The following is a 22,502-nucleotide window of genomic DNA, read 5'->3' as shown; positions in this document are numbered from 1 at the left end:
CTTCTCTTTGCCTTGCCCTAACATCAGGGAGAGAAGCGTGTTCATTAGAACTCTTTGCCCCACCCTCAGAGGCTGTTAAGAGCTGGCAATGAAATTCAGACATCCCCTTTTGGGCTTGACCACCTCTTTGGGAGGATAGAGCAAGGGAGTAGCTGGGGGCCTTAAGAGCATTAGTGGCCAGCTTTTTTTTTCTTTCTCTTCTCCTTTACCAGCCTCTGTCCAGGTTCCCTGGGAAAGAGCAATTTCACCCAATAAAGTTCCCTACTACATCAAGTGAGTGACCATCTGAATCAGAAGCGGGTCAGTCACCTGCCCACCCCCTCCCTCTCCTGCCTTTTTGCTACCTATCCTTGTCACTCTGTCTGTTGGGATTCCTCCATCCAGTTTGGGTTTTCTCCTACTCATCTCAAGATCTCAAGATTCTACTTGGGTAAAGGTGAACCCTTGGGCTTTGGCATCTTGGGTTCACCCTCGAATCCTGCAGCTTCTTGCATCCAACCTGTCACCGAGTGGTGTGCACACCTGTATGTGGGGTGGGTGGGTGGTATAGATGCTGGTGCTATTGATGCTATTGTTTGTAGCCACCAGGCTCAGACCACATGCTGGGACCATCCCAAGATGACAGAGTTATACCAAACCCTAGGTAAGAATGTGGGCTTCCTGTATACGGTGGGCATATACACAGCTGCCTTTGTCCTGTAATGTCCATCTACAGATGAATGGATAAAGAAAATGTGGCATATCCACATAGTGGAATATTCAGCCTTTAGAAAGAAGGAAATACTGCCATTTGAAACAATGTAAATGAACCAAGAGGGCATTGTGCTAAGTGAAATAATAAGCCAGAAACAAAAGGCAAATACTACATGATCTCATGTATATAAGGAATCTAAAATAAACAAACTCATAGAAGCAGAGAGTAGAATGGTGGCTGCCAGTGACTGAGGGGAGGGGAAAATGGGGAGATATTGGTCAAGAGTACAAAGAAGTATCAATTATGCAAGATGGATAAGTTCTAGAGATCTATGGTGCAGCATAGTACCTACAGTGAACAATACTGGATTGTATCGTTAAAAATTTGCTAAGAAGGTAGATCTTATGTTAAGTGTTTTTACGGAAAAAAACAATAAAGAGGGTAGTTGGAAGTTTTTGGAAGTGATGGATGTACTAATGGCAGATTGTGGTGACGGATTCATAGATGTATACTTGTCTCCAAACTCAACTTGTAGACATTGAATCTGTACAGCTTTTTGTATGTCAACTATAACTCAATAGAGTGGTTTTAAAAAGAATAGAAAAGAATCTCAGTCAATAAGCAGGTGGGAGAGGGAATGAGTGCCTCATCGTTTCTCCAACAGCCTGCCTTTCTTTTACCCTCTGCACCTTTCTCAACTGGAGGCTCTACATTCCCCTCTGGACCATTTTATCATTGGATTAGTGCATTATTCTTACAGATGTGAAGTCTGATTTGCTTTAAAAGACTGTCCAGGCTGTGATATGTGTGACTCTCACGTGCCTTATCTTTACCTGCTAAGAGAGACTCATCATTATGTTTGTTGCACATTTTATCCATGCCGATGCATGTGACTACAGTTCATTCTGTTTTACCACTGTAGAATGTTCCATTGTATATAGCACAGTTTCTTTATCCATTCTGCTGTTGACAGACACGTGGGTCATTTCTTGTTTTGAGCTAATGAGGGCAGTGCTGCTGAGGAGTTTCTTGTATGTGTCTTCCAGTACATGTGTGCAAAGATTTCTGTGGGACATGTTTTTCAGTCTGCAGGTCATAACATCATTTCAGTGTGTTGTGACAAATATTTAAAAAATTGAAATAGACCAGGAAATATTAATGTGCAACAGATCCTTAGCAAGAGTCATAGTTGATATTAATTTTGTTGTTTTCACTCTATCCAATCTAGTAAGGAATTGCTTCCTGAAATGTTTGATTTAGTTATTTTTACATATACACATGTATGCTATAAAATTAATTTCATACTGTAAGTCTTGATCAAAAAGCATTTGCAAGTCACTGCTCTGGGATATATAGCTGGCTGAGTGGTGGGATATATGACTGTTCCATTTTACTAGGTAATACCAAGTTGTTTTCAAAGATGATTGTGTCAGTTCACACTTTCACCATCAGTTCTCATTCATCACCATTCTTGTTGACACTTGCTATTGTCAGACTTCTATTTGTTGCCAGTCTGGTGGGTGTTAAATGGTATCTTGTTGCGCCTTTAACTTGAATTTTTCTGATCTGAGTGGGTCTCTCTCCATTCTTTGCAGCTGATCTGAACAACATTAAGTTCTCAGCTTATCGCACTGCCATGAAGCTCCGCAGAGTCCAGAAAGCCCTGCGCCGTACGTCTCCTGTTGTACTTCCCTATGACGTTCACCACCCCTCTCCTGTTCCTCATCTGTCTGCTGTTTCTCATTTTCATCTCACCTCGGCAGAAGTTGTTGATTGGCTTGGTGGAAACTCTCCAAAGCCTGCAATATGCTAGCTGTCAACTTCTGCTTTTCCCAGTTCCCTTCCACTCTCGCTAAGCCCCAGATGTGTTTCCAAATTAACCCCACTGTTATCCTCTTCCTTGACCCTTTCCCCATGCTCAGTATGTATAATCAAGCAACTGCTTTGTGACAGGAAGTACTGCAACCCATGATTTGCCATCTTGGGGTTATTGGATGTAGTAGTAAAACTGTTGAAGCAAATAGCAGTGGTTAGGGAACAGTGTTGCTGCAGATATAATATGCCTTCTGGCCTTTGTCAAAGACACTATTCATTCAGACTTCCTGACTTAGGCATGTCTGGCTAGGCTGAGCCAGCATTTGGGGGTAATTAAGGTGTCCTCTTGATGTATGTCACATTTCCCCAACCATACCTGAGCCTTCATTGCTGGTGTCTAGGTTCTCAGAACAAATTTTATAGACAAACCTATTTGCAGTTGAAACTCATGTAAAGACAGGGAAACTCAAAATGGGATTTTATCCCTTGGGAGTTAGTACAAGATAGGAGATGAGTTTACTTATGTCCCATCATCTTTTTGAAACTGATGTCAAAGAACATTGGATATAATAACATGTTGGGTTAATTTGAGGAACATTTTGCTGCCTTCTTCCTCCTTGGATGAGGGTCTTAGTAAAGGACAAGCTTGTATCATATTTGCAAATGGTTGATCTGGAGATTGAGTCAAATTTGGTGATGCTGGTGGCTTTATCTCCTTATTTAATCCCTGGGGTTCTACTTTTGGCTATATTTTCTCCCTTCTCTTCTTTCCTTACCAGTGGACCTGGTAACTTTAACCACAGCCCTGGAAATCTTCAATGAGCATGATCTGCAGGCCAGTGAGCACGTGATGGATGTGGTGGAGGTCATTCACTGCCTGACTGCCTTATATGAACGTTTGGAGGAGGAAAGAGGCATCCTGGTCAACGTGCCACTCTGTGTGGACATGAGCCTCAATTGGCTCCTCAATGTTTTTGATAGGTAAGGGCTTTCAGCTCTGGAAGGCTCCAGGATAAAATTCAATGGGATATCTCAAGTGGGCCTAGTGGAAAGGTATTGCTCCCATAGTAGACTTGGACCCAACTCAGCTTGGGGCATGATTGGAACAGGGCCCTGCTGGGATCAACTTTGTGAGGGAAATGATTGCCAAGATGTTAACCCTTTACATACATCCATGTTCTCAGTCTCTTCTTTTAAACCTAGTGGTCGCAGCGGAAAGATGCGGGCATTGTCTTTTAAGACTGGCATTGCATGCTTGTGTGGCACGGAAGTGAAGGAAAAACTTCAGTGTGAGTATAACTCCAAAGTGTGGAGTGGTGTTGGGTAGAGGGAGAGGTGTTGTGGGGAGGAGGAAGGATGTAAGATAAACAGAAGGTACATCTTGTGACTCAGCAGAGGGCTACTTTGGCTACCTTGTGATGCTTCTTGGTTCACACTATTGCAAAGAACACATGACAGCCAAAGGACAAGATGGGCCTAAGGCCTATTACTATTCCCAGTGTCACTCCAACGGGCTTCATTCCTTCTGAACTGATGGAAGTGCTTAGTCAGGATCTGTGTTGGCATTTTGAGGTACCCAGGGCCCTGATGTTCTAGTTGCATTCCCCTGCAGCCTATTAGGCTTAGCCCTCTTCCAGTCTGAAGCTCAAGCCATGTCACTAGAGACTTCTTATATACACAGGCAGGGCACAGTCATCCCCAATATCTGGGAGGCGGACACTATGTTCTTCTGTAGTTTTTCACATCTTTGGCTTATAGTACCTTTGCTTTCCCCTCTGTCCTCCATCTTGTGTTCAGCATTTTGAACTTTTCAGTAGCAGCATGATTAGTTGTTGAGCCCTAGTGTGTGTTGACCACTCTGCTAAATGGGGTGAGTGCTAAGTTAAATTAGACATTGTCCCTGCTTCCAATGATTTACAGTCCAGAGGAGGAGATGGAAGTACACAGAAAGCATTTTTTAGAAAGTACTGATGAGAATAATCCAAATGGCCAAGAATATATCCTATACAAATGACAGAAAAGAGACAGATGACAGCAGTCTGGAAAAACTTTACAGGGAAGAGAACGTTTCCAAACATGTCCATGGCTATGATATTATGTATTTCTCTCAACATTTCCTTGCGATGGGATGAACAGTGATTATTTATCATCAATTTAAAAGTAAGGAAACTGGGCTGGGCGTGCTGGCTCATGCCTGTAATCCTAGCACTTTGGGAGGCCGAGGTGGGAGGATCACTTGAGCCCAGAAGTTCAAGTCCAGCCTAGACAACATAGTGAGACTCCGTCTCTAATTTTAAAAAGTAAGGAAACTGCAGCATAGAGAGATTCACGACTTACCCATGATTCTACAACTAGTCAGTAATGGACCCAGAACTTGAACCTAGGCTCTCTGCCTTCTATTTCTGTGTGTTTTCTAAGCCTTAAGCGAGGTATGGAGCAGACAGAGAATAACCACTGGAGGAGGTTTGCTAAGGCTGGATTGGGATGTGAAAGGAAACAGCCATAGAAGGGCTTAAATAACCCATATACAAAGATAAGCATCATAGTAGATTCCACAATGACTTTGAGATAATTTTTAGATGATCAGATGTTTTGAATTAGCTTCTCTTTTTGGATTATGCATGCCAGTGTTTCCTTCCATTTGTGTGGACAATTGAGAGATTACTACAGTGTTAGACCATATAAACAGGACAGGGTATGGCAGCCTGACTGTGACTCATGTTCAGGTGCCCCTGAACCTGCACCCCCTCATCCTGCTTCTGGAAGAATCTGTTTTCCCAACAGTATCATATCTGTGTCTGGCACTGCTCTTACACACGGTGCACTCGATCTCTCTCTCTCTCTCTCTCTCTCTCTCTCTCCTGCTTTCACTTTCTGTCACTCTTTCTCTCTGTCTTCCCCTCCCCCTGATATTCTCTCTTTGTGTTGGCCTGATTTTTCTCTCTGAACTCAGAGAATGCTCTTTTTAGAACTCAACTTCTAGAAGGTCAGGGATAGACCTCTATGTAGTCCAGTTTCAAAAGTCATTAGTTCAGTCTGTGCTCTTTCCCCATTTTCCTTTTCTGCCCTTTCTCCTCACCATTCTCCGGCCATTCCTGTGTCGGGGCTGGCCATTCTGGACGGTGGGACCAGCAGACCTCTTCAGCCAAGTGGCCAACTCAGGCAGCCAGTGTGACCAGCGCCATCTTGGTGTCCTGCTTCATGAGGCCATTCAGGTGCCCCGTCAGCTGGGTGAAGTGGCAGCCTTTGGGGGCAGCAACGTGGAACCCAGTGTCCGTAGTTGCTTCCGTTTTGTGAGTAGGGAACTGGGGAGCGGGGGAGGGAAGGGAGGTTGTAGGAAGGGTGGGAAGAAGGGAAGGACTACGAGCTAGGCTTTTGATCTGAAGTATGCAGATGCAAGGGAGTTTATTGGGATGGAACAACAAAGCAGAAGGTTCTGGGGGCTCTAGAATCATAGTCCTGTTGGGGAGGGTGCCAGCTCAACTAGCACAGGGCAGAAGGTGAACATCTCTGGAGAACAGGCCAACCCAGCCCCTGCTGGTTCTCCTGCCCCTCTGAGGGCTGCCATTCTAGGGATAAGACACTTTGGGCCTCAATCATTCCCATTGGTCTTCTTGTTTCCCTAGAGCACTGGGAAACCAGTCATTGAAGCATCCCAGTTCCTGGAGTGGGTCAACCTGGAGCCCCAGTCCATGGTGTGGTTGGCTGTTCTGCATCGGGTCACCATTGCTGAGCAAGTGAAGCATCAGACCAAGTGCTCTATCTGTAGGCAGTGCCCCATCAAGGGGTTCAGGTAGGGAAAACAATACCTGCTGAGATTATAATAATAAATATTTCATGTGACATATAACTCAGATATTATAAAATAAAGTGTTACCTAATTATTATATAATTATAGCTAGTGTATTATACATTATTATATACTGTTATAATCCTTTCTATTGCAGAATATTTAATTGTTTTAAATGGGAAGTGAGGAAATATTTCGTTTTAGTTGTATTATAAAGTATTACAGACCTACAAAAATGTATAGAAGAACATAGGTGTAAGAGCACCTATGTACTAAATGGTATGCCAGCAAATGTTTCACAACTTACTCTCTAAAAAGAAAAAAGGAAGCCTGATCTGTAGCATTTGCTAAATTCTGTGGTGTATATACTCCCACTGTGAATGACGTCAGACTATTTACAGGAGGTCTCTGAGCAGAGTCAGAAAGAGACACTCAGTTGCACACCATTTCATAATATGTCTGCCATGCAGATACAATAGATGTAAGTAATCTCAAGAGCATAGACAGTAGCAAAGTAATTAGGAAGTAATGAGTTTTGAGTATTTATTACCTTTGTTTGTAGTATAATTTATTTAATTGTGAGTTTATATAATTTAATAATGGCTAGATTTGACAACTGGCTTAGAAAACCCCTGAAATTTTTTAACAGCCAGCTGTCGTGAGCTGGTATGAGCTGGCCTCAGCACACCACAGTATATACCCATGACCAACTTAAGGAATAAAACATTATTGCAATACATTTGAGGTCTCCTTGATTATATTCCCCTCCTTCCCCCACAAAGGTAACCACTATCCTGGATTAGACTTTCATCATAAAACACTCAACTTTTTACCTTTGTAAAGCACTAACACACAACTCTCCCTACCATCACCCTGCTTTTCATAAGATGAACAAATGAGGCACACAGCTAATTAGTGGTAGATCTAGACTAGATATTGGATCGTATGACTCCTCTAAGTCTAGGCATTTCACTGTCCTATGCTACAAGGTTGGGCAGTTCAGCCAGGCTTTGGAAGTAGATCTGAAGGGCTATTCTGTATTCTGCAATAATAGGTATATTATTATGAACAACCTTTGGAAATAACTTTTAGCCAACTTAGCCAAGGCTGGTAGAAAGAACTGCCTTCATATTGGAAGTGTAATTTCTCCAGTGTAGGTGGTGGTCCCTGGGAGCCTTGACCTGTTTGGGCCATCCTTGTTTAGAAGGCCATTTGATATAATGAGATATTTACCCCCGCTTCCCTCCTGTCTCCCTTAAACAAAGGTGGTGAGAATGCTATTTCCCACACTTCCTGGGAATCTGGCCTTATGATTTCATAGGGATTCGTGGTCTGTAGAATAAAGTTGTTCATCTGTTGAGAACTCAGCCACTGCTATGTATATGCTGTTGGGCATGTTATGGCTCCGTGCCTCATTCATCCCCTTCTACTGTGTGTGTATATTTTAGTGTTAGAGGAACAGCAGGGAGGTCACTGTGGAATATTGGACTCTCTTTACTACTACATCTCCTCTCCCCCAAGGTACCGGAGTCTGAAGCAATTCAACGTTGACATCTGCCAGACCTGCTTCTTGACAGGCAGGGCCAGCAAAGGCAATAAGCTGCACTACCCCATCATGGAGTATTACACACCGGTATGAAGCCTCCAGGCTGGGTGGGAGGGTTAGGCAGCTCTCAGGTACTAGGCCTTGATCCACTTTGCCCAGCATTGGCTCATAGTTTTCTGCTCTCCTGTGGGGAGTATTCTCCAAGGAGCTCTGGTGATTCACCAGTTTGGGGGATTCAGGCCTCTCTATTCTTCCAGAAGAGCTTCTCCCTCACCAGGCCTGGCCACAGCTGGCCCAGGACACTCTCAGCCATTTTAAGGGCACTCGCTGTTTTACTGCAGAGAAAAGTCTCAGGAAAAAACAAAACAAAACAGACAAAGACAGAGAGAGCAAGGCAGTTCCAGGTGATTTGCCTTCCATTGCTCACTTGAGTTTTTCCTGGCTAGCTTCCTATATTGCTTCTGTACTGGGTCACTCAGTCTTTCCCTGATGCTTTGTCATTATTTCTACCCCTTCTAGTCAGTACCAAAGCTTATGCTCAAATTAATTACTCAGTCCCTTGGAGGGAAAAAAGAAAGGTATGTCCTTTACCTGGACCCCTAAACTCCACTTAGTTTTCCCTGGTAACCGTGTCCTCCATATCTGCCTTAGCCCAGTTCGGTCAGCATCCCTGAACTCCAGCCACAGAGTTGCTCCTGTGCTGTGTTTAAAACCCACAGCTCCATGCTTAGCTTCCAGCACTGACTCTGCTCCCTACTCATCTTTATCCTTTTCTGTCCCTGCAAATGCTCCCAAAGCCCTGATCATATCCCCAGCTCCGACCACTGCTCTCTCTCCCCCATTCTCTCTCCTGTTTTTCAACCTGATGCCCCACAATCCATCTGTCCAAGCTTTCATCTCTTCAAATCCTGTTGGCACAGAAATGTGTGGCCTGGTGAGAACAGGGACCATGCCCTTTACTTTTCGTTTATTATCACTTTAAAGAAAACATTAGAAAAGTCATACCTGGAAAACTGGCTGGATCTGGTAGACTGATAATCCTCTACCACCTGCTCATCCTCTACATCCTTAGAATTCATAGAAACGTGTTTTAAAAATTAACAAACATATGCTCATTATAAAATATTCAAATCATATAAAAGTGTTTAAAGTATAAAACAAAGGTTGGATGCCGTGGCTCACACCTGTAATCCCAACACTTTGAGAGGCCGAGGTAGGAGGATTTCTTGAGCCCAGGAGTTCAAGACTGGCCTTGGTAACACAGTGAGATCCCTGTCTCTACAATTTTTTTTTTTTTTTTTTTTTTGCTTTTAGAGGAACTGAGGCAACTAATTTTTTTTTAAGTATAAAATGAAAGTCCTCCTATCTCCTCACCCTGGCCCCCACCCCTCCAGTTCACTTCCCAGAGGCAACCAGTGTTGAGAGTTTGGCATATATCCTCCCAGACCTTCTTCTAGGAGCAGGGTATGGTGGGCATGAGCAAGAGTGGATTACCCAGCAGGCTGTCTACTCTAGCAGAACAGCCACACCTGCCCAGTGTATCTGGAAGCCATTAGGGTAAGTTCCTGTGCCCTGTGTTCTCCTCAGACCACATCCAGTGAGAACATGAGGGACTTTGCCACAACCTTAAAGAACAAATTCCGCTCCAAGCATTATTTCAGCAAACACCCTCAACGAGGTTATCTGCCTGTGCAATCAGTGCTGGAGGCTGACTACAGTGAGACGTGAGTACCGGTGGCTGAGCAGGGGCTGTGGGCAGCCTCACTGAGCCCGATCGTAGGCTGTGAAGGGGCTGAGTCCCAGGTGGTCTAGGAGAATGTTCCAAGGTAAATCCCACTAGTGATAGGGCAGTTCAGCTTGGGCCTGACCTGAACTCTGGCCTGAGAAGTAGACTGGAATCCAATCTTTGTATTTTGTTCCCATCAGCTCTTGCCCATGTCCATAATGTAGGGAGCAGGAGAGGGAGGAGGAAACAGGCTGCCCAGTCTTTGGTCCTCCGAGTCTTTGCTGCTTTCTTCTAGGCCGGCTTCTTCCCCGATGTTGTCACATGCCGACACGCACTCCCGAATTGAGCATTTTGCCAGCAGGTACCACCAGGTTTGGGGGAGGTGGGTGGGAGCTATTGTAGGAAGTCCGAGGGGAAAGGATCTTCAGTCAGGGCAAGGAGAATGGAGTCAGGGCCAGGGGATGTGCAGAGTGGGGTGTGCAGCAGCCAGCAAGGCCCAATATTTAGGAGTAGTTGGGGTAGCTCTCAAAGCCAATGATCCTGTTGTGAGATTAGAGTCCTTGAGATGGAAGCAGGCCCCACATCCTGTTTTCTCTCCTGCCTCTGCTCTTTATTCCTAGGCTTGCTGAGATGGAAAGTCAAAATTGCTCCTTCTTTAATGACAGCCTGTCCCCAGATGACAGCATGTGAGTTTCCACAGCTGCTTATTTGCCAGAAATAGCTCTCCTTGAGATCTTTGTGCCACTGTTTGGGAAGGGTATATCCTCCAGGGAATGGGGGTGTGTGGTGGTTAGGATCCTTAGCTCCCTAAGGAAGGAAGGCTGCTTTCTGGGCATGATGTTCAGTAAGAAAGGCAGTCTTCCCTCTATCAATCGACCTAGGAAATGAGTGATGTACTAGCTCCCTGCCATCTTTCCAAGTCCCTTCCTGTTGCAAGATCCCATCCATCTATACACAACTTTGAGGAACGAATAATATGCCCTCCCTCATCTGAAGTTTCAGAAAGGAACCATTATCTTGTGGTCAAGATGCCAAAGCCCTATCTAGTGCTACACTAACTCTAGGAGACATCAAGGACTTGGCTGAAGTATAACAAGGGAACTCCCTGGTATGACAGCCCAGAGAAGGGGACTTGTGTCTCTAGGGAGGTCCCCACCCTGCTCAGAGATCCTGGGAGCTGCTGGCTACATGGATCAATCTGCCCTGACTGGGACTCAGATCTCTCTAGAGGAAGAGGAAACAAAGGAGGTTAGAGTGGGGGAATAGCACAGAAAGGGAAATGATTTGACCATTGTTTCCCAGGGGGCTGTAAGTAGAACCCAGAAACCTGCATCCTGAAAACACTCTCTCAGTACCCCCAACCACAGCCTCTGCCTCCTTTGAACACTTTCATCCCTCTCAAGTCTCAATATACGTCCTTTCCCTCTCGATGTGACTTAGAAGTGAATCCTCCAGCATGCATTTCCTGGGGCCTGAGCTGAGAGCTGAGAACTTACGCCCTGAGTTGTTTCTCTGTTCAACAACTGGCCACCTACTCTGCTTTCCCCATACCCACGCAGAGACGAGGACCAGTACCTGCTGCGGCACTCCAGCCCCATCACAGACCGGGAACCAGCCTTTGGACAGCAGGCTCCATGCAGTGTGGCCACAGAAAGCAAGGGGGAGCTACAGAAAATCCTGGCCCACTTGGAAGATGAGAACCGGTGGGCGTGATGATAGCAGAAATCTGTGTGGGTTCTTGAGGCAGACAGATTGAATTTAAGTTCAGGCACTTCTACATCCTAGCTGTCTGACCTTGAGCAAGTTACTTAAATTCTGTAATCCTCTATTTCCTTATCTGTAAAATGGGGATGATGATCATCAAACCTGCCTCCTAGGATCACTTGTGAAGACCAAATGAGATCAGGCATATAATGTGTTTGGCTCAGTGCCTGGCTTATAGTAAGGGTTCACTAAATGCTAGCTATTATAATAATTATTTGAATCCTTTTATTTATTTATTTATTTATTTTTTTTTTTGAGACAGAGTCTCACTCTGTTGCCCAGACTGGAGTGCAGTGTCGTGATCTCGGCTCACTGCAACTTCCGGCTCCTGAGTTCAAACGATTCTCATGCGTCAGCCTCCCAAGTAACTGGGACTATAGGCATGCGCCACCATGCCTGGCTAATTTTTTTTTTTTTTGGTATTTTTAGTAGAGATGGGGTTTCACCATGTTGGCCAGGCTAGTCTTGAACTCCTGACCTCAAGTGATCCGCCCACCCCGGCCTCCCAAAGTGCTGGGATTACGGGCATGATCCACTGTGCCCAGCCCGAATCCTTTTAATGTAACCCAAATTTTTCCAAGAACACACGAGATGCAAGCAGAGAGAATGCAGAGAGAAAACAGGAGAGGGTATGACATGTTCCTGCTCTCAGAGACCTTTCAATGTTGGAAGTGGAAAGAAATATGTATCACCTAGTAAAAGTATTCCAGAGGACAATGACACTACATAGAGCATTTGAGGTCTGGAAGAAGGATGGTGAAGAAGAATACAGGGAAGGCATGACTTTCCATAAAGTAAAGGTGGCAGCAGGGACCTAAGAAGGGTCCAAGCCACTTGTGGGGCATGAAGTGGAATTCATAGTACCCCTCAGAGCAGTGCTTTGCAAACAGTAGTGCATAAGATAGTCACTTGGGAACCTTGGCAAAATACAAATTCTAAGTCACAGGTGTGGGTGGGGTCTGAGTTTCTGCATTTCTCACTAGCTCCCAGTGGATGCCCATGCTGCTGTTCCACAGACCACACTTGGAGTAGCAAGTCTTTAGAACAGTGCTACTCAGAGTGTGAAGAGCAGACCAGGGCCAGTTTGTGACCAGTTTCTCACCAGTCCAAGAGCAATTTGACATTGCTATGATATTCAAGCACAGAATTAGTAGACTCATCTCATTGAATAAGGTAGAGACCAGTTTGAGTGTTGTTGAACTTGTGTGATGAATTGCACGTGGTGTGAGCTATGTACTAGTCATGTGCATTGGGACCACATACGGGTCCATAACAGAGTGAAAAAAAAAAAAACCTGAATTTTTACCATGAATCATTTGAGAAACACTGCCTTTGAGCAGCAGTCCGCAGGCCCTGGGAAACACTGGGCAGAGAGTGACTGTTCTGTTGCAAATAAAGAAAAAATGAACAAAGCCAAAAGTGATATCCCCAAAAGTAGGCCACCTGTTTGGAATTTGTTTTTTGTTTTTGTTTTTTGTTTTTTGTTTTTTTGATGACACAGCATGGGTGTTCAAAGTGGGCCAAAGAGGAGGGTTGTGGAGAGAAGAGACAACACAAGTGGTCTCTTGTTTATGTTATGTTTTCCCTTGGAATCTAAACATCTAAATATGGAGTAGGTGAGTCAGTGGCCCTAATGCCTCCTTTGTTTGCAGACTGTGTTTCTGCCTGATTTTAAGGTCAGAATTAATCCCTAAAGCAGCACATCAAAGCCCTGAGACATTTCTTATGCAAAATGTCAACTTTCTCTGCTCTGAGGTCTCAGGATGGCAGAGTAAATGACATACATGCTGGAGAGGAAGTGGATGTGGCCATTCAAGCAAGAGCACAACTGGGGATGGGGGTGAGGTGGGGTGGAAGAGCACAGGGATTGTTCACACCTAGGCCTGAGGGGATATCTGAAACCTGGACAGTCAGAGCCCTGTTAGATCCATAGGTCTTGGTGTCTATCTCCATGACAGGATTCTCCAGGGAGAGCTGAGGCGCCTGAAGTGGCAGCATGAGGAGGCTGCTGAGGCACCCACTCTGGCTGACGGCTCCACTGAAGCAGCACCAGACCATCGCAATGAGGAGCTTCTGGCTGAGGCCCGTATCCTTCGGCAACACAAGAGCCGCCTGGAGACGCGCATGCAGATCCTCGAAGATCACAACAAGCAGCTAGAGTCCCAGCTGCAGCGTCTGAGGGAGCTTCTCCTGCAGGTGAGGCTGGAGACAGGAAAAGAGCCAGGGCGGCCTCTGAGCCCAGGGGAAGGGCTGGGGAGCTGAGGGCTGTGGCAAAGAAGACACAAGAGAGAGCTCCTTGGCAGTGGCTCTCAAGTAGCTTCCTGAAGAGAACTGGGCCTGCGGTTGTTGGGGGGTGGGGGAAAGAAGAGACTGGTATGGTCACATCTCCAGCCAACTCTCTTCCACCTACCTTCCATGCCACCCTGTGTGTCACTCTCCAGTCACTGTGGGGCCTGGGGCAGAGAGAAGATTTCTGAGGGCTTATTTCTTCACAACCCATTGGAATCCCATACTAAAAGAACAAACTTCAAGAATCATCTAAAACATTGATTTTTGCTAGTATGGTATTTGCTAGAAAGAAGTGGGTTTGGACAAGTTTGGCAAGAGAAAGATTTGTGCTATCTAAGGGTGTTTCTTGTTCCTTTTTGCACCTTTCATCTCTGACAGGCAATGTGTGTGCTGTGGTATAGCACTGGAGTCAGGCAGCTCTGGGTTTGCATGTGGCTCTGCCAATTGACTGTGGGGTGTTTGGACAGTTGGTTAACCACTCTAAGCCCCAGTTTCCTCATCTATACAACAGAGGTGGTAACAGTACCAACTTCATAGAATTGTGGTGAACACAAAAGGAGATAATGCATTTAAGGAATTTAGCTTGATACCAGGCATCTAGTATACCCTTCATAAATGTTACCTATTATTGTCATCATATGTAATGGAAAATACCACTCTTCTGCCTCTTCCCCAGATCCTCCAAGGAATGGCCTCTATGGATTCCTGGAGGTTTCTAACATATGCTATGTCATGAACCAAGAATCAGGTGTGAAACTACATTTCCAGAGAGAATTGTGTTCTAAATAGCTTATTTATATCTGAAATGACAGCAAGAGACCTTTAGGTACAATGCCATTCTTTCTTTCTTTCTTTCTTTTTGAGACAGAGCTTCGTTCTTGTTGCCCAGGCTGGAGTGTAATGGCTCGATCTTGGCTCACCGCAACCTCCGCCTCCTGGGTTCAAGCGATTCTCCTGCCTCAGTCTCCCAAGTAGCTGGGATTATAGGCATGGGCCACCATGCCTGGCTAATTTTGTATTTTTAGTAGAGACAGGGTTTCTCCATGTTGGTTAGGCTGACCTCAGGTGATCCGCCCGCCTTGGCATCCCAAAGTGCTGGGATTACAGGTGTGAGCCACTGCGCCTGGCCTACAATGCCATTCTTACAAGAACTGGGAGCCTTTGACACATGTTGTTAAAGGAAGAAGGTATGAGTAATTCAATATTCTAAGAAGTTTCCGAAAAGTGGAGGCCACTGTTTTAGGTAATACCAAAAGCTTCTTAAAGTCTAAGGGCAAAGGGATGGTATGAAGTCTCTCAGGTCCCTTCTAAGCTCAGGAGTCTGTCAAAGTAAGGTCAGGAAGGCAAAGTGACTTAAGTCATGCGTTACCTCTTGCTAGCCACCCACCGAATCAGATGGCAGTGGCTCTGCAGGCTCGTCCCTAGCTTCCTCTCCACAGCAGTCAGAAGGCAGTCACCCCCGGGAGAAGGGACAGACAACTCCAGACACTGAGGCTGCAGGTGAGTTCCCCTGGCCCTTCCCAGCCCCTTTCTCCATGGCTTTGTCCTGCCCTCGATTTCCTGCCCAAGGCTTTGCAGGGCTGGGACTGGTTTCTCCTCTTGGCTTTGTGCTTAAGGTCAGGGAAGATTGATTTACTGATTGATTAATTCATATGCTTATTCTACAAATAAATGTACATTGAGCACAACCTATGTACTAGGCGTTGTGCTGAGAAGATGCAAATGCTGTGGGCAGGTCTGCCCTTCAGCTGGCAGAACTCTGGCCGCTTGGCCTCATAAAGGAGTCTCTAGTTCTCTTCTCAAATCTCTATTTTTTTTAACCCAGATGATGTGGGGTCAAAGAGCCAGGATGTCAGCCTGTGCTTGGAGGACATCATGGAGAAACTCCGTCATGCCTTCCCCAGTGTGCGAAGTTCTGATGTGACTGCCAACACCCTGCTGGCCTCTTGATGGAGCCAGATCCCTATCCTATAGTTCATTGTCCTCTCCTGGTTCCGGTCAAAGCCTTTCCTCAGCCTTCATCCAACCTTTCCAGTTTCCGCTGGCCCCACATTCCTCAACTAGTATTATTTGGGCTCTGGGCAGCAGCAGGGATCTGGTGGTATGTGAGGTGGGTGCGGGCAGTGATGGGAGAAGGGGAGGCATGATTCCTCTGCCTCTAGAAATGTTCCCTTTAATCTTCAAGATTGAGGTCAGTCCTTTAAGTACCTTTCTGTTGCAGCTCAGGCAAATATCACTTGGCCATTCAGATGGGGAACAGAGAAGCTGCCTTGCAGAGCTAAGCGGTACCCGTTGGCCCCTCTTCCTTCTCCATGGAATTATGGAGAGAGAGAAGCCTAATTACCCCAAGGTTCCAGCATTATGAATCCACAGGGTTTACCCGTACTCTCTGGCACAGCTCAGGGAGGCAAAAGGGTATCCCCGAGACACCTTCCCTGCCCCAAGTGCCCCTGAAAAAGTCTGGGCAGTATGTGTTCTATTACTTCAGCTCCAGGACAGATCGTTAGCCATCCTAATGCTACCTAGGTACTGGCTTCTCCTCAAATATCTTCATTTTCTTTAGCCTCAGTCCCTGACAGACCTTCCTTAAGGGGAGAGCAGTTCATTCTGGTTCTTCCACGTTATATTTGGAAGCATTACGTCTATACTTCCGGGTTTAGATTTTTTGTTTTTTTGTTTTTTTTGCCCCACATCTTCCTATTTCTTAAAGGCCTCAGCATTTTGATAGACCTACTGGTTTGCAAGTTGCTCTGGAAACCCGGCTGAAGCCACCCTTTGCTCCTCTGAGTCTGTCCTCACAGACCTGGGAACACAGTGGCAGCTTGCTAAGCAAGGGAGTGTTGCTTTCCTTGGGTGAGGAAGAGGAAGCCCACCTCAAGTCTGGAGTAGTATGACTGCCATCCAACACCCTTCCAGTCTGTGACCCTTCTAGCTCTCAGGCTGAATCAGGTGAGGTGGCTGATTGTCCCCAGCTAATCATAAGGCATTTGCAGCTGGCCACCCTGTGTAGTGGCCCCTCCATAGGAGCCACAGGCCACAAATCAGGAAGCTGGCCGCTTTCCACCCAGACAACAGCAAGGCCTTCCTGTGCCTAAAATTGTTCTTTCTAACTCTGGAAGGTGAATCCAATCCTCAAACTGAACTAACTCTTCCTAGGCGACGTATACCATGATCTCTTTATCCAGAAACTGTTCAGAATAGATAGTAGGGGTGGGGGAGTGGGCTTGGGAATGTTGAATAGATTCAGAGCCCACTTAGACAGCTTTCTACCAAGAGGAGCTTTATAACCTAGAGCCCTGCAGTTGACTTCATTTGCCTAAGTTTATATACATACATATCTATTCTACATATCTACTGTACATCAGTGCTCTCCTGGCCTCACTCACACATTAAATTCTAATACCTCTTGAAGTATTAATGTTCTGCCTTGCTCTTTGTTAGCCCCAGCCTCTGATTGGAAAGATAGATGTATCCTGGCTGCTCCCCTAGGATATCTCTCTCCATTGATGTTTGGGGTGGGCTGTCCTCAAGACCAAAGCAACAGAAACCCGTGGTCACAGAGAATCTAACAGGAAGAGTCACTGTTCTCTTCACTCATTCCAAATCTTGTTCCCTTGAGACCTGGACCTTGGGTAAATTTTCCTGGGCTCCCCTAAATGGTTCAGGTGCCAAAATAGAGCAAATCCAAACTCTGCCCACCCCATGCAGAAAAGGACAAACAAGCCTTTATTAGCCTTTGCCAGCTAGGACGCAGAGAACATTCCAGCTCTTATGATCTCGCTCAGGGCTAAAGAAAGCAACAGTCGCCACCACAATCAGGAGGGAGTGATGGTTGGGGTGTTGTATTATAATCCAGCAGTGGGCCAGTGGGTAGAACTGCTAGGAACCTAGTTTGATCTGCCACAGGGGAGGCAGGGCAGCGGCTTGGGTCCAGAAGGTTTCGGTTGCCTCCTCCACCACTAAGCCACAGGTCCAGGGTGTCAGACTTCACAGCATAACATCTGCCTTAGTGTTCATGAGGTCTCTGGGCAGAAGAACTGGGTATCTGGATAGATGGTGAGCAGGTGGTAGGCAGGCATCAATCATAGAATCTGGGCATCAGTCAGAGTGGGAGCATATTTGTAGGAACTTAGATTGTGGGCAGGAATGTGGGACAGAGGGCTCAAGGACTTAGAGGCATATACCTGCCTAAGCCTTAGGTGGGTACATGTTATGGAGCAATTTTTTACCAGGAAAGTCCTGGAAAATCCTTTGTTATCCCCACCCCACCTGAGAGCTCTTGGGCTGCTGAGGGCCTGTGGCAACTGCAGTGGGCCAGGCATGGTAGAAAAGATGTAGATCTTGTTATGTAGGGTTTGTGTTGTAGGTGGACTGAAGCAGCAGGTCCGGAGTTGAATTCTCACTAAGGGGTCACTCACACTTTGTGGTCCTGTGTTTACCTTAATGCCTAAGGTGAGTATATTGTTCAAGGGTCAAGGGACAGTCACTGCAGTATGTGTGGGGAATTTTCCCACAGTAGAGTAAATGGATCCTTGGGTACTATGAATCCAACTTGGGATTGGATTTACCAAAATGTATTGTATGTCGTTAGACATCTTGTTGTGTATTAGTCTCCTAAGGGTGTTGTGCATGGCACTGTGTAGTTTCTAGCCCTACACTAGAAGGATGGTAAAGGGAGTTGCTAGGTTGGTAGCCTAAAGAAAACCTTCTGACTGTGGGATTAGCATCAATGATAAGGTATGTGAGCATTTGCTGGGGTTATTGTCAAATAGTATCAAAGAACAGTTAGGACTGAGAGGTGATTTCTTCTTGACAGAATTTGATAGAGGCCAAAAAGCCATTATGAGGATACCTCTGCTTCCAGTGACAGCATAGTGGATTCACATTGATTGGGCATTGTCATGCAAGGCTGACTAGCTGGAAGACATCAGGCTGTGGTATGCTTCCCTAGAGAGGACATGTACCCTTCCCTCCAGATTAGAAAGGCTAGAATCAAGACTCTCAAGTGCCCATTTTCTTCAAGGCCCAAAGTTGGGAAATATTTCCCTACAGAGAAATCTGTTTGAGTTTCTGGTGCTCCAGGAAATGGGTTGGCAAGACACAGAAATGAGAAAACCTGAGGCCAGGAAGAGGCCAATCCTAGGAGATGTTTTTCCTCCGGATTCATTTTAAGGAATACCTGTGCTTCCTGATGTGTGTGCTTAAGATTTGGGCTCCATATCCGGCATTTGAACTCACATTCTCAACGGCAGAGTCATGGCCTGTGGCATCATTTCAAGGCCAAAAATCCCATCCAATTTCTCTTCACATAGGTGACAGATAAGCAAGAAAGTAGCTATCTTAACTCAAGCAGTTCTGGGAAAAAAACTGGGGGCCTTATCCTGGGGATGTGGAGACTTAATTCTTCAGCTGTGTGGCTCCCGTGGGAACAAGGAACACTTTAGCTACTTCTTACTCTTTTAACACCAACTGCTGTGGGAGAAAGAAAGGCTCAAGGCCAGGGCTCAGCTCGCAGAGTCCATCTTCTCCCACAGCTGCCGCATTTGAGAGGGGGCCTGCTGAATGCCCTTGCTGTCCCCTATGGCAGTGTTGAGGCCTGACCGAAGTCTGCTATGCTGCTTGCTGACTGCAAGAACTGGTCACAGGATGAAAATTGGGGAAAGGATTTGGGGGAGGTGACAAGGGTGGCATGGAAGTCTAGGGGACAAAGGGACAGGGTTGGGAACAAATTGGTTAACTTTGATTGCCACTCACTGTGGTGCCTTCCCCCTTTCCCTTGAATTCTGCTTTGAAAAGAATAAATTTGTACTTGTTTACTTTGGTTCCTCTGGTTATACTCTTTGAGTCCAATATTTCATATCTTTCCCTTCTTTAGGGGTGGGAAGAGAGGGTAGACCAAGAAGCCACAGAAGTACTGTAAAACATAAGGCCACCAGATGAGTCCAACACCTATGGGACACAAAAAGACCTCCCCATTGGGCCCATCTGCCACTGTTACCCGGATTAGTCACTTCTCAACATCCTCCCAACCCTCCCCAAATTAGCTAGTTAGCGCCTTATGAGATGAGCTGTATGTAGCAATGGTTTCCAAATTTCATCCTCCTCAGTCTGAGGATTTTTCACCAGCCCGAAGCATTGTAAGAAAAGTCAGGACAATGCATTGAGTTTTTGTAAAATTATATTTAATCAGTTTAAAGGTCTACCTTTTATTCTGAGATTACGGATATATATACACACACACACACACACTATATATATATATATATATTTATAACATATATAAATATGTATATATAACATATGTGTGTGTGTGTGTGTGTATATATATCTTGTCAATAAGTAAAACCCTGTCAGTCCCTCTTTTCTTTTCTTTTTCTTTCTTTTTTTTTTTTTAAGATGGAATCTCACTCTGTCACCCAGGCTAGAGTGCAGTTGCGCAATCGGCTCACTGCAACCTCTGCCTGACGGGTTCAAGCAATTCTCCTGCCTCAGCCTCTCACCAAACTATAGCAACACTGTCCAGTATAAAATAATGCAAGACACATATGTAATTTTAAATTTTACAGCAGCCATATTACAAAAATAAAAATAAATAGATGGAATTAATTTTAATAATTAACCCAATATATCCACAATATTACCCTTTCAACATGTAATCAGTATAAAACAATTGTTAATGAGATTTTAAAAATATATATATATTTACTTATATTTACTTTTTTGAGGTGGAGTCTCGCTCTGTCACCCAGGCTGGAGTGCAGTGGCACGATCTCTGCTCACTGCAAGCTCTGCCTCCCGGGTTCACGCCATTCTCCTGCCTCAGCCTCCAGAGTGGCTGGGACTACAGGTGCCCACCACCATGCCCGGCTAATTTTTTGTATTTTTAGTAGAGATGGGGTTTCACCGTGTTAGCCAGGATGGTCTCAATCTCCTGACCTCGTGATCTGCCTGCCTCGGCCTCCCAAAGTACTGGGATTACAGGCGTGAGCCACCGAGCCCAGCTAAAATATATTTGTAACTAAGTCTTTGGAAATATCAAGCAAGCTGACACATTCAGCTGGGGGAAACACACACACACACACACACACACACACACACACACACACACACACAAGATCCAGACAGATCCAGTTTATTCCTTATAGAGATAGCAAAAGCAAGATCAGCAATGGTATCAGCTCCCTGCATCCCTCGTCCCACAGAACAATATAACAGGACAACAAAAGGGGCTAGATGACAGGCAGCATGAATGGTAGGACCCCCTGGTACTGCGTAGCCAATGCCACACTGCAGCTAAGCAGTTTTATGGCCTGCAGCTGTACCCTCTGGAGTGTGAAGCAGGCAGAAAGCCCTATACTTAACTGGAATGAGGGAGGCAGGTGACAAGCTGCCTCATGGCAACCTCCCTTAAGACACGGAGATGACTGAGAAACGCTCTTGTAGCAAATTCTCACAAGACTGCCTGTCTTCCTGTGTTCCGGGAGGATCACAGGGTGTTATGCCAGGACCTGAGTCAGCCTGCAGTTGAGCCTGGCCTGTGTGGCCTATGTGGATAGTGTAAGGTCATCAGGATGTGGGCACAGAGCAGTTCCTTTATAGAAATCCAGTGTTTATTTTACACCTACTACACATCTCAACTCAGGCTAGTCATGTGGTGCTCAAAAACCACATGTGCCTAGTGGATGTCATATTGGACAGCACAAGTCTGTAGCATACAGAAGCCAAAATCACTGAGCTATAGCAAAGGAAAACTTTCTGAGGTGTCCGAGTGAGTGTGTGCAGGCGTACGTTGGAGCGGGGTGGAAAGTCAGAACGGCAATAGCCTTGGGTGACTGGAGGGCAGTGGTGAAGCAGCCCCGCTGGGTTACATTGAGAAGTGGTAGCAGAGGAGACGGAGGGGCATTGCAAACACACTAGTTTGCCCTTGCCCCTTCCTGTTGTGTTGTCTTCCCTACCACCCTGCCTCTCAGCAGAGCACTGGCTGTTCTCAGGCTGCAATATCAGACAGAGGCTGTACGAGGGCTCTTCTACCTCTTTCACTCCTGGATGCCCGCTGTGGCACATGTGAAACACTCATTGGCTTGTCTCTCCAGCATAGCCCCAGGGTACTTTCTATCAGTCCCCTGCCTGCCTTTATCTGGAAAGGCCTATCATCTTTTCAAACTCTGCCTCTTCCCCCACCTTCTACCTCTGACACTCAACTTCTTTCCCTCGTTCTTTCTCCTTATTCTCATCTTTTAAGTTATGGGTTTCTGAAAAAAAACCTATCTTTTTAAAATATCATCTTGGTTTTCAAGCAATCCTCAAACTTCTCTCCTAATCTGGGCTCCATTTTGTTTGCCTTTAACATGCCTATCTCCCTTAGTCTTACTTTTTCCCTTGCATTTCCCCCAGCATTCCTGCCATCTCCATCCCAACTTCACAGGCCCTGCTCATACATGACCTCTCCTTTGCCCATGGCTTAACTTTGACTCGGAGTAGCACTAAAAGTGGCACAGAGAACTTGGAGTATATTTCCTAAAGCAGCACTGACTTTGTCAATTGGGATCAGACCTGGGGCTAGCTGGGCTACTTCCAGAAAACCCCCAGATGCTTCTTGGTGGTAAGCATTATCACCCACAATTTACAATGAGAAAATAGAGGCTCTAAGAAGCATAGGGGCGGCCAGGCGTGATGGCTTATGCCTGTAATCCCAGCACTTTGGGAGGCCGAGGCAGGTGGATCACCTGAGGTCAGGAGTTCGAGACCAGCCTGGTCAACATAGTGAAACCCCGTCTCTACTAAAAATACAAAAATTAGCCAGGTGTGGTGGCAGGTGCCTGTAATTCTTGCTACTCGGGAGGCTGAAGCAGGAGAATCACTTGAACCCGGGAGGCAG

At 45.8% G+C, this 22,502-nt stretch overlaps 1 protein-coding gene across 3 annotated transcripts in view; it reads left to right on the top strand.

Moving 5' to 3' along the window:
• The window catches only part of DRP2 (dystrophin related protein 2), a 44,787-nt gene extending 25,341 nt beyond the window's left edge, over positions 1 to 19,446 (top strand). For 2 of the 3 annotated variants that reach the window (XM_017954285.3, XM_031660871.1), the window contains 14 exons: positions 213 to 273; positions 582 to 643; positions 2,290 to 2,364; positions 3,289 to 3,490; positions 3,713 to 3,798; positions 5,645 to 5,802; positions 6,136 to 6,302; positions 7,821 to 7,932; positions 9,433 to 9,569; positions 9,867 to 9,932; positions 10,192 to 10,257; positions 11,131 to 11,274; positions 13,294 to 13,531; positions 15,004 to 15,437. In XM_017954285.3, coding sequence (XP_017809774.1) covers positions 213 to 273; positions 582 to 643; positions 2,290 to 2,364; positions 3,289 to 3,490; positions 3,713 to 3,798; positions 5,645 to 5,802; positions 6,136 to 6,302; positions 7,821 to 7,932; positions 9,433 to 9,569; positions 9,867 to 9,932; positions 10,192 to 10,257; positions 11,131 to 11,274; positions 13,294 to 13,531; positions 15,004 to 15,255 — 1,826 coding nt within the window. In that variant the 3' untranslated portion in view covers positions 15,256 to 15,437. The other variant, XM_009197947.4, reaches the window with a different exon arrangement.
• The last annotated feature ends 3,056 nt before the right edge of the window (positions 19,447 to 22,502 follow it).

This window comes from Papio anubis, chromosome X, assembly GCF_008728515.1.
Source record: "Papio anubis isolate 15944 chromosome X, Panubis1.0, whole genome shotgun sequence".
In the NCBI taxonomy this organism is placed as follows: Eukaryota; Metazoa; Chordata; class Mammalia; order Primates; family Cercopithecidae; genus Papio; species Papio anubis.
Note: the sequence above shows the minus strand (reverse complement) of the source record. Positions and strands in the feature narration are given on the sequence as shown.